Below are 12,579 nucleotides of genomic sequence, written 5' to 3' on the forward strand. Positions count from 1 at the left end.
ACAGAAGTTCCCCAAAGGTGGGCTGCTCTGAATTAGACTCATACCCTCAGCACCAAATTTAATGCCCTTTGTTCCACTGCAGCCCAACTGACTAATCACTGGTGATGTGTCCATTGCCATTGCCAGGTAATTGCATTTTAACAGCCTTTCTTTGGAAAACAGCCTCACAAAACTCAGTGGTTCTCCATGCTTTCAGACCCAATGTCTACGTTATATGCCAACTATTATGTAATACCTTCTTTGTTAGCCTGAAATGAAAATTGTAGAAAATATAAATTACCTACTCACTGTGCCCAAATTAGTTTTATAAAAAGGAGCAAGGTTAGGGGCTTCCCTGGTGGCGCAGTGGTTGAGAATCCGCCTGCCAATGCAGGGGACACGGGTTCAAGCCCTCGCTCGGGAGGATCCCACATGCTGCGGAGCAACTAAGCCCGTGCACCACAACTACTGAGCCTGCGCTCTAGAGCCCACGAGCCACAACTACTGAGCTCGCGTGCCGCAGCTACTGAAGCCTGCACACCTAGAGCACATGCTCCGCAACAAGAGAAGCCACAAAAATGAGAAGCCCGTGCACCGCAACAAAGAGTAGTCCCCGCTTGCCGCAACTAGAGAAAGCCCGCACAGCAACGAAGACCCAGTGCAGCCAAAAAAAAATAAATAAATAGATAAATTTTTTTTAAAAGGAGCAAGGTTAGAGAAGTAGTTTATAATAAGACAACATATTTCAATAGGTAAAGCTTAAGCGAGACCACACTAGAAGCTCTAAAGGAGTAGCCCAAATGCTTGCTCTGTGTCTAAATCTATATCTACCTAAAGTCACAAGGACCACCACAAATGACTATAGAGCTAGTGACACATTCCAAAACCTCACTTACCGTCCCCTAAATGCCAGTAGCCTCCCCAACCATTTATTGTGACAAACGCCTCCCCATCATTTATTTTTCCAAATTGTCTTCTACAAACCTAGATCAATGGCCCAGATGTGAAAAGTTTAGCCAGCTTAGCGATGTCAAGAGAGCTATTTTAGTTTAGACAATAGTTCACAGCCTCCAGTAACATGCAGCTACTCTGTCCTCTGCCTGGTTTTTTTCCCCAAAATCTTGGGGTAGGAATGTCATAATGCATAATGACAATCTCAACAATAAAAGCTAACATTTATGGAATACTTCCCATATGCCAAGCGCTTTAAAAATTTTGTTTGCATTTATTAACTCATTTAATCCTCATAACTCCATAAGTAATATTATTATCACTGCGTTCCAGGGATCGTAATAATACGCACAGGGAAATTCAGTAACTTGGCTAAGATCACACATCTAGCCACATCTAACTTCTTGTAGAAATCAACTCCTTTGATTATTATAATAGTGAGGTTTCATAGTAAGCAAAGTACTATCTGTGTTTCTATTTTAGGAAAGAAACATTTCAGAGATGAAAGGATGTTTCTTTCTCCAATGCCTGTCTGCCTGTTTGACATTTGAGTCCATGAGTTCTTGGCCTGCTTTGTGCTTTTAGCCCTTGGAATGTAATTAGGTAGCTTTTGACAATATGTTCATCCAAATGATTCAGAGTGGATTTTCTCTTCTTGGCGTTTCGTCTCTGTGTGAAATTGCAGGTCCATTCACTGGAAGATTTGGAATGCAAATCTTCTTCTGAACTCTGCTCTCATTGCCAAAAGTCTTGCTCCAAAGCAGGTTTGTTTTAATCAAATTAAGAAATGACCTAAAAAGCAGGCTGTGTGCAGAGTGGAGAGACATGTGGACAGTGGGGTCGGGCATCTCCTAAACGTGTCAGAAATTACAGTCCAGCATCATTCAGGGAGGAAATGCCTTTCTTTCTGGAAACAACCGAGGAGTTGTTCTAACTGATCATTATTATCAATGATTTAAGGTTGGACTTCTACCCTCCTGTGGCTCCTTGTAGAGACGACAAAGGAAATTATTCAAAGCAAACTTGATATACTTATTTTCCTTTCAGGGGGAAAATGATCCCATCTGATCTTGAGAGAAGGATCCTTGAAGCCAAACAAAAAGTAAGTTTTTGAAGGGAGCTTTATCCAGCCCATAACAAGCTGACGGTATGTATTTCTGTTTCCATCCAGTAGAGAACACATTTTTGTTTTATTTTTAAAAGAGAATATGGAATTTTGCATTGTCATTACTTATTTCTCTGAGTGATAGGCTCTGCTTTGAAAAGGTCTAAGTTACTGAATAAATACCACACACAGTGGTACTGTAACAGTTTCCAAAGGATTTTTCTTCCCACGTGATGAGAATTGGCACTAAACAGACACATCGGAAGGACTGTATTCACAAGCGGAAAATCCCAGGAAGCTAATGTAGCGTATGGGAGTTACTGTGTGTGGTTATTTGAAAAGAGCCAATATTTCCTGCCTAGACACATGCTGGTGTGTTGGCCCTTCAAACACCTTATTTTTCAGGAAGCAATTCAGTACTTTTTTTTAGAAGTGACAATTTCTGAAGACCTGCTAAAAATTCCTACAAAGCTCTAGGAAGTCATTTACATCCCTGGATGGTTCACAGGCCAGAGCTTTTAGTAGATCTAATCTACAGTTCCTAGTTCAACGATATAACACACGAATTGTACTATTAGGATCTCAGGAATAATTATTAATTTTCATATGCCCTTTTCCACCCTACAAAGTGGCAGCCGCATCCTTTCCCCTTGTTCTGGTACTGGAACCACTTCTAGTCACATAAACCTTTGCTGCCACCTAAAGACTGACTCTGTAACGTCAGGTTCCATCATGAATTTGAGGCATTCTTGGGCCACCTTTCAGCAGTGGCCTGTTATTTCTATCAATTTTCATTTAGCCACAGCCAGACAGACTGAGCCAACTTAGACAGACAAAAGTCATGGCTTACTGTTTAGCCCCAAGTGAATCCTCTCCTTAAGACTGTAAGTAGGAATAATGGGCTGGTCAGAGTTCTTCCCTTTGTCCTCTTGACTGCTCACTCTGGAAGATTTAGTACGTTCAGAGGCCCTGTTATGAAAAAGGAAGATTAGAAAAGCAATCGGGCGTGGGGTAGGGAAGGGCAGAAAGTCTCCCTGGAATATATCAGTGGTTTGTGGACACCACGAAGCTTACTCACCTCTGAGTCCAGTGTAGCCTCTTCTGAGAACCAGAAGTCTATTCTCATAAGGCAACTGGCAGGGCCAACAGAATGGCCTGGAGGACCTAGACCCTGGAAAACGAACATCATTCCTACCAGGCTCCAAGGTGTTGTTAACCCTCCTGATGGTTCCAAAAATGCAGACGTGTATGATAGGAGGAGAATGGCCACTGTCTTTTTTTAATCAGCTTTTTAAAAGGATCCTTTGACCCCCCCCCATTTTACAGTACTTGGGGCTCTCTCATTTGCACAGGGATTTGTCCCTTTCCTTGTGAGTGCCACGGCTGGGACCACCGTGTATGGAGCATTCGACCCCCTGTTAGCTGTTGCTGACATTTGCAAAAAGTATAAGGTCTGGATGCACGTGGATGTAAGTATCCCATAGGGACTGCCACTAAAATGTCCTTGCACGTTTTTTCACCTGGAGCTCATGGAATGAAATGTATTCTCTCTATTTTTTTACTTTAGGAGTTTATTTTCAGGATGGTGATAGTTAAGCTTTTAAAAATCGCAGAGACAAAGTAGTACACAACTCGCACAGGACATAACATTCGCTGGAAGCAGTCTGAGGCTGATGATGCCTTGACTTTCCCAGCAGGATAATATTCTTATTTCTATGGCCAGGACCTGAGCTGCGTACTTAGTTCTTGATTCATTGGACCATAATGTCCAAGGAGGAATATGGCCTGTGTACACACACACACAGTCACACACATGCAACGCTTACTTCCCTATGAGAATGGTCCAAAGAGTAAATAGGAGTTGCATTTATGTAGGAAATCCAATGGATGAAAAAATTCAGCTCAAGTCAGAGACGAGTGTAATCAAAGAGGAAAGCGGGCTTGACAACTTGCTAGGAAATATGAATCCAAATTTCCAATTTGTTATCTTGGTCAGCCAGTAAGATAAACTATATATGAGATGTTTTGACTGCAGGGTTAGTCACACCAAAAAATAATGGAGATGCACCCATCAAGACATTTCCAAATGAAACAAAATGTCAACTTTTAGAAGGACAGATTAAAGGGATTAAAGTTTAGACTGGTCTGACTCCAAGTGTGGCTCCAAGATCAGCTGCTCTCTGCAAACTGTTTAGGACCCACCGTGAGATAAGGAATCAGTGCCAGATCACCTCTAAGCACGATGCTTGGTTCAGCTGATGTGTTTTCCATTGGGAGACTTTCTCGAAGCAGGAAGCCTAAGTTGATTTACATTCTGGTGCAAGAGGCTTATGTTATAGAGTAGACCGTTTCGAGTAGATCATTTTGGCTTTATAGTAAGCATTCAGACCAAATTAATCCCTCTTTCTTAATGAGCAGAAAACCTCCAGAGGCTAAATTAGGTACATTTCCATTACCCCAGAGTTATCCTGCGTCGCAGTTTCCAGTCTTCTTTTCCTTCCCTGATTCACAGTGTGAGTTGTTCTTTAGCCTACCAGAGACCCCTTTATTTCACACATGAAGACACTGAGAAACGGTTGACAGACCCCAGTACCATCAGTGACCTGGGTCTTGGAACTGGACAGCCTATGAAACCTCACTAGCTGATTCGGGGAGAGGATTATCCTGACAGCCTTGAAAGCAGCAATGTGTGTCCCGAGCCAGCAGATGCAGTGGGCTCTCCTCCAGAGTTTCTACTTAAAATAGAAGAACCAGTTGTATTAGCTTTCTTTGAAACATATCAAATTTACCACTCATTATCCTTACTGTTTATAATTCTATAATTAAACTGGAAAAAAATCTTAAAATATTACACATTTGGAAAATTGGATAATTTTTCAAAGTGTAAAAGGACTGAAATTACAACAGAGAAAAGAATGCAATTATACCCAGTTTTTTTCTTTAAAATTATCCCAGGATTATTTTTACACCCAAAGAATGTTAACATTTTCCGATGAATCTCCATCTTTACATCTTATCTTTGAAGGAGATCATTACACCAATTCAAATCTTCAAACTTGAGAACAAAGTTCTTTATTGCTCAACTAATTGGCTGATACAAATCTTGCCTGCTTGCTTTTTTTTTTTTTTTTTTTTTGGCTGTTAGTTTTGTTTTGGCTTTTGGTTTATCTTATCCAAAATTACACATCAGTAAAATAGGCTTGGAAGGTGTCTCCTCCCCCTGGAATCATGCAGACTTGTCAAAAAGAGTTTTCCTTGCAACTTGAAAGCAGTTTAAAGGGTCCCAGCCCATCTTATCTACTCTAAACTGTGGAGATACTAGGGCTTCTAGTTCTGAGATTATGAGCTTCACTAAGACTGAGTGGTGGTGATGGGTTGGGGGAGGATCTCTCTCCTTCTCATGCAGACTGAGGAAATGTTTGGCCCCTTACATCCATAGAAATCTGAGGTGGAGCCTGAGACCTTAGAATAGCCCCCCAATTTAACCTTTGGAAGTCTAGTGGCCAGTCTCCAAGTTACCTGGGGTTGAGGCTGTACCTTTCACCCTATGCAATGCTTGCTGTTCCGGAAGACACCAAACTCTAGAAATCCAGGCAATTAAAAACACTGCCTTTTTTTTTGTATGCTCTCCCTTTTCCAGGCAGCTTGGGGTGGGGGATTACTGATGTCCCGGAAACACAAGTGGAAACTGAGCGGCGTGGAGAGGTACACACATTTTTCTTGCTAACAACCTAAAGTGTGAAAGCTGAATGTGAAAAGCAAATTACACCCAATTTCCAAGAACTGTTGGTGTACAGATGAGCCCATTCTGTGCAGTGCCTGTGTGCCTTATGTGCTCATGTATGCATGAATATTGTGTGTAGACAACGAAGAAATTAAATCCCATACCAAGTGACCCAAGTGGAATGTTTCTAACTGGCCTCCATGGTTGGCCAGAGGACTCAGGAACGACCTTCCTGGGGTCTCTGAACCAACTACCAAAACTGTTTAAAACTTCAGGCCGTCCACTGTTTTCTAGGGAGATATACAGCTTTCATGTTTCATGAGATGATAATATCCGCTGCTTTAAAGAAACCAGTAAATAATTTTGTGAAGCAAATAAGCACATTGTAATTTATCAGCGTTGAAAGAGGAGTTTGGGGTTTAACATGGCCCCTTTACTTAAAGTGAAACCTGCTTGTGATAACATCATGTGATAGTTTCATCCCCATAATAATTTTTCTGGTGTAGCTCTGTTTGATGCTGCAAAGCACCTTTTATTCAGAGACTAAGCAGTAGACCATTGAGAAAAGCCGCAAAATACAAAGGAAATAATTTTTGATTAGCGTAAAGCCTACTCAGGGCCAAAGGAAAAAGGAAAAGAGATACAGAATGCAAAATCAGCCTTGGCCTTTAGTTCTGACCCACGTGCAGAGGGAGCTCAGAGTTCCTGGTCCTCTGCGCACAACATGGCAGGTCAAGGACAGTGGTGAGCTCTGATACTCCGGGCAACTGAGAAAGCCTGGATTCAACCAGGGCTGCCCATTGCCCACTGTGCCCTGCCCAGTAGCCAGATGCTGCCCAGGAAGAGTTTCCCACTGGCTCTGCCTCTGGACATCTTGGCACAATTCCTGTCCCAAGGCGAGAAGAGAGGCTGGTGGAGCTCAGAAGCATCTGGGAGCACTGGGCAGGCAGGGCAGCCGGGCCAGAATGAATGGCAGGGTGTGCTGTGTGACATCTAGGCCCACCCACATGTAGAGAAGCCGTGGCTGCGGAAGGGGGGCAGAGGCAAAGTCTGCGGCACTCTGCCGCAGTAGCGGAAAGAAGGCCGGACAGGCCAGCCCAGGCCCGGGTCGGCAGGGTTGTGTCTCTGAGTCTGCTGCCTGCCCTCTGACTGCAGGTGTCAGTTCAGGTGTGAGTGGGTGAGGACAGGCACGGCCCCTTCCAGAGGGAGCCAGCTTTAGGTCTCTGCTTCTGGTCCATTGGGCTGAATTCCTTTTTTTCATGAAGATCCGCCTGAAACCAGAAGCTTAAGGACGAGGCAGTGAGCTAAACAGTGAGAGAGAGTGAAGAAGAGAGAGCCATTCAGAAGGTGCCCGTTCAGAGGATCAGAACAAGAATTCAATTGACGTGCTATCGAGAGAAGTGGCCTGGACACAGAACCTTCTCGTCTTTGAGTCCCTTTCAATGGAGCAGCCCAAAAAGTGAGAGGCTGTTACTGTACCTTTCACAACAGCTGTGACTCCAAGTGCCAATGGCCAGCCGTGGAGCCCCCTCGACCAGGGATTACCTGAAAGCTCGCTAACTCACCTACCCGGGGCCTTGGAAAGATAAACACCCATGTGCTTTTGGATTAAAGACTAAAGACTTTTGAGAGCAAAGCTTAGAACATTCGTCACGGGACATAGCGTCCTAATTGCCGCAATTCTTGAAACTGTGTTGTAAGTAAATCTACTAAGTGGAATAGCCAAACAGGTAGTCTTTTTTAAAAACGAGGGACCGTCGGTCCTTCCCTGGCGGTCCAGTGATTAGGACTCCGAGCTTCCACTGCAGGGGGCACGAGTTCGATCCTTGGTCGGGGGGTTTGAGCCGAACCCCCTCAGCCATCCGTTGATCTGAGAGAATCCATCTCAGTGACTCGTCAGTGACAGGCACACTTTTTTTGGTGGATAAGATTGTAAGTCCATGGGACACCCCCGGCCATAATGTGCGTGGACACACGTTTAGGAAAGAAATTTGCCTCACTTGAGATGTTACGTTTCTCCAAGCACTAGGACTCTCTCTGAAGTGGAGGAAATCTGTGGTCGATTCCTGTCGCCAAATCCAGAGGTGGACCAGTGGTCACAGGGATCCCAGAGTACCGTCCTCATAACAAAATGGCACAAGCTCCCGGAGCCCTGCCTGGCATCCCCTTCGAGAGCCAACCCAGTTCTCAGAAAGCACCTTTCTTCCCTGAAAACAGTGTCAAGCCATTTAGGGATGCTGTGGCTGAGAGAGTGCCCGGAGCCCTGGCACTCCAGAGCATGTTTCCGGGTACCGTCAGGGCCCCTGCTTTAATCCCTCCTGGCAGCAGGCTGCTGTGTATCTGGAAGAACCCCTTGTTGTGGTCCACTCTCAAGACTTTCTGGCCAAGCTGAAGGTTCCAGCACAGATTCTGCCGAACTACCAGTTATTACCCTCACTCCCACCCCTGAAACTCAGTTCCCGGACCTCTGTCATAGGCAAGCCACATCACACGGCGCGGGCACAAAGTCAAGTACGACACGAAGCCTATCTTCAAAGGGTTTAGAATCTAGTAGGGAGACTGCAGTCAACCATGGATTACAATTCCAGGCAGAGGAATTAAAGCTCAAGAGACCGATCATTCCTCCTAACCAGGGTTATTAGAGGAGAGGAGGCCTTCCCCCGGGGGTGGGCGGTGGAGCCTCCTCAGGCAGAAGTGGAACAAGGGCGTGAAGGTGAAAGAGCAGGGGCACGGAGGTTTGAGCGGATCCTTGGTGATAGTTCAGACAGGTCTGGTTGGAGACTGAGATGGATTCGTGGCAGTGACCAGGGAGCTAGCGGAGGACCCAAAAGAAGTCCTGCCCGGTGAGTCTCAGCGCGGGGCCTGGCCGCAGAGCCAAGTCCAGATCACCGTAAATCCCCGAGCTGAGCGTCACTGCTGTGTGAGCCATTATTACGCATGGAGAGCGTTCTGTTTCTCAGGTTGGGGAGAAAACCTGGAAAGGCCCTGCCGTAGCAGCCATAGTGCAGATCCGAGGAGAGGAGTGGCATTACCTGCGCTTTGGATTCAAGAGGAGAAGGAGGCCAGGACTGGCTAGACCCTGCTGGGCATCACAGAGGTCCAGGTGCAGGAGGCAGCGGAGGGGAGAGATGCTGAGGGTGGGAACCGGAGCAGCCGCAGCAGCAGCGAGGGAAAGGAGGACGTGAACCCAGGAGAGCTGCGTTATCAGGGGCAGGATGCGTTATCAGAGACCGGCTCTTCAGTGTAATTGGAAGGACCGCTGCTTCTGCTTCCTTCCCTTGCTTCCGGAATATCTTGTGTGTGTGTATAGAAAAGTCACACTCCAGTTACACTAAGAACACCAGGTGTTACAAATGCTGAAGCACGATTTGCAGCTAATGCTTTTTTTTTTTTATGCCTTGCTGTACTTTCTAATATTTTAGGAAATTCCAGAGACTTTCCTCTTTGACAGATTTTACAGTTTTGTATATCATGTTGAAAAGCGTGAGGGACATTTTTTTGGATACGTCTTTGATTGAGCTGGCTTTAGCTTGTTGCATATATCAAACTGCCTGGGGAACTTTTTCAATATGCATATACCAGTCACATCCCAAGGAAACATTGCAGACTCTCCGGGGTTTTGAGTGAATACCTGTGGCATTAGGTCATGGTTAGAGCAAGGACCCTGTGTAGACAGGCAATGGCTTGAATCCCACTTGCTGGTTGTGTACCCTTGGGCAAGGTGTCTCTCCATCTTTAAAACTGGTACAATAACAGTATGTACCTCACAGGGTTACTGTTGTATGGATTAGATAAATTAGTCCATCTGAATCAATTAGAGCAGCGCCTGTCAATAGTAAATACATAGTACGTGTAGTTAGTGTGTGAATACTGAAAATTTTCCAAATGATTCTCATACACACACACACACAATCTAGCACCAAAGTACTACAGAATAAAGTGCTTTATACAGAATTAAAAAAAAAAAAACCTGCAAGGGGTGATATCAGTAGAGGGAAAAAAAGAGAATGAAACCAAAACACTAAGGTTTGGGAGCTGGACGCTTGGGAGGAAACGGGTGCAAGGAATCGAGGTCCAGGATAGAGGAGAGAGAGAAGATCTGAAGGATGAGAAGGGAGCAAGTTAACGAGTTCACTTGGGATCTTCTGAGTTTGAGGTGCCAACGACGGCCCTGGGATATGTCTCAAAACGGCCCTAGGGGCTCAGCTCTCTCCAGCTTACAGAAAATCACAGAGGACTGAATCCCACGGCAAAGCATTTTGAAATGAAGCCGAGGCTGTTTTTCCCAGGTTGCTAACATTTCTCCAGTGAACGAATGCCCTCTCTTTGAATCACTCTGTGCGTCTTTTTGCGCCTTCATGAGGCAGCCCCTCTGAGAGAATTCAGTGACGGGTCGGTGTGAGTCTTGTCAGCTTCTAGTCTAGAAAGACAAATGGGCCGCTGCAGAGAAATAAACACCCTCGGTCAGAGCCGTGGAGAACAGCTATCTTCTTCTCCACCAGGTGCCATTACTGAGAAAGCTGCGTTTCATCAGGATCAGGCATCTAGCTATAGAATATTATAGAATGTACAGAATGACAGTGTATGTGTGCCCAGTGTCACAAAGCTCGTGAATGATAGAGTTGAAATCAGTAGCAAGAGCCAACCTTATTTGATGTTTACTGTGCGTTGGACACAGTTATAAGCCCTTAACCCAAACAATGTACCATTATTCTCCTTTTAGACACAAGGAAATCAAGGCACAGAGAGGTTAAGTAACCTGCTTAAGGTCACACAGCTAGGAAGTGATAGAAGCTGAATACAAACTCGAGCTCCCCTCCCTTAACCACTATTTTCCTACAGCTCAGAGCCCAGGTTTCTTGACTCCGGGGTCATTCTAAAGAGCAAGGAGAAGTTTTCTTAGAAGCAGCTTTTCAATATCAGTTTTTTGTTTGTTTTTTTAAAATTATTACTCCTGAAGTCTTTTAGTCCACCATGCAGGGGTGTAGCCATCTGGCCATGCACTGCCTTCGCTTCTTTCCCTGATTCCAACACATCTGACAGCCAGTGTCAAAGCTAAAGAAAGACCAGACAATGAGCTGGACTATTCATCCATTCAGATAAGATCCCCAGGCCAGTAAGTGTTCTCTGACTGGCCAGCGATGACCGCCATTCATCAACTGGATGAATGGGATCTTTCCCAGCATCTCATTTCTTCCCAAGGTTCTCACACCTTGAGTGCCGGGAACAGGGTGAGCCCCGGTCTGTTGCTCAGCCAGGAGAGGGCCAGCAACGTGCAGCGCCCTGGAGACAGCTGCCATGGATGGTCCTACTACTTTCCTTCCTCCCGTGAGTCTGTTTATGCCAAGGTCGCGTTCCCGAGGCTCTTCCTCAAGGATTCTCCGTCTCTCAGAAGACATGCGCAGAGACTCCTGTGAAGAGAGCAGCTGCTTTCCCGGGAGCTGGGGGAGGAAGGGGTTGGAAGAGCACAGCGGGGAGTTGAAGAAGGCTGCAGAGACCGTACTTGATCGGCCTTAAAGGATAAGTGGGATTTAACCAAGTGAAGCAACGGGAGATGACATTCTAGGAAGAGGAAATAGCCCTAGGAGACCCAGGAGCATGAGCATAGAATTTTCTGAGGACAAAACGTACTCTGGTGTGATGGAAAGTGGTACGGCAAACTGACAGGACTCAAGGCTGACCCCGTGGCCTGGGGTCACCTGTGTGGACACGTGAGCCACACCCCGCAGTTTGGAATTTAGGCCGGAGGCAAAAGGAAAGAGGAGAGCGCCGTAAACAGAGCTAGAAAATAACCATGGTACCGGGTGGAGGATGAAGTGGAAACCAAGCATCAGTTAAGACAATATATCCAGATTAAAATAATAATAATAATACTTATTATTAAAGGACTCTGTACCAGGACTGTGGTTTAGGCTTTGCAAATAGCATAAACCCCTGAGCTGAGGATCGCTGTTACTGACGGGAGAGCATTCTGTTTATCAAGTATGTTGGGACAAAATAGATTGGAAGCTGCTGTAGGAGCCGTAGCTCATCTCCCCCGCGGTCCAGAAGGATAGCTCTGGATGAGACAAGAGATGGAAGCAGGGGATGAGCTAGAAGCTGTTACGAAAGGACACATTTGAGACATTTGGTAATTGACTGAATGGGAAGAAGGAGGAACTAGGTTGGGAAAAGAACAAAGTTCAGCTGTGTCATGAGCCATTGCTCTGAGCTCCAGGGCAGGGCTGTTGTGTCAGAAGCAGGGACACTGGAGGCACATGAGGGCCCCTGCCTGGTGCCCTGCTCCGTGGTGACCGCAGGAGGGACCCTGGACTGGATGATCCCAGTCACTCAGAGAGGTCCTCAGACCACCATGGAGGCTGAATGGAGATACTAGCCCTCACCTACTGTCTCTGCAGACAAAGAAAAAGTTGTAGATTGAAGAGTCCACTTCTCGTTTTGTAAATTAATGTCATGCTGGAGTCTGAGCAACAGTGCCAAGAACCTCGAGCTCTGTTGCCCATCACAGGGTCCTCTGTGCCCGTCACGGGTGCCACCCTCTTAACGTGATTTCTTTCCTTTAGGGCCAACTCTGTGACATGGAATCCACATAAGATGATGGGCGTCCCTTTGCAGTGCTCTGCTCTCCTGGTTAGAGAAGAGGTATGTTTCCTGACTCGTGGCCCGGTCCATAGGTGGGGTTGTATAGAGTAAGTGTGTGTAGTGACAAAACCAGCATGATCTTACAGGCTGGACCAGTGAGCCGCATCCACAAAAAGGGGAGATTGTGAATTAGGATAATTGTAAGGACCTGCTTTTCTGTCCAAATATAGGATGGTTG

At 45.8% G+C, this 12,579-nt stretch overlaps 1 protein-coding gene across 1 annotated transcript in view; it reads left to right on the forward strand.

Moving 5' to 3' along the window:
* Positions 1-12,579, forward strand: part of GAD2 (glutamate decarboxylase 2) — a 69,150-nt gene that overhangs the window by 37,488 nt on the left and 19,083 nt on the right. The window contains exons 9-12 of the mRNA XM_060003777.1: positions 1,978-2,032; positions 3,388-3,504; positions 5,676-5,740; positions 12,323-12,401. Of these exons, the coding sequence (XP_059859760.1) occupies positions 1,978-2,032; positions 3,388-3,504; positions 5,676-5,740; positions 12,323-12,401 (316 nt within the window). The remainder of the gene's footprint in view (positions 1-1,977; positions 2,033-3,387; positions 3,505-5,675; positions 5,741-12,322; positions 12,402-12,579) is intronic.

The sequence above is a fragment of the Delphinus delphis genome, chromosome 2 (assembly GCF_949987515.2).
Source record: "Delphinus delphis chromosome 2, mDelDel1.2, whole genome shotgun sequence".
NCBI classification, from domain to species: domain Eukaryota; kingdom Metazoa; phylum Chordata; class Mammalia; order Artiodactyla; family Delphinidae; genus Delphinus; species Delphinus delphis.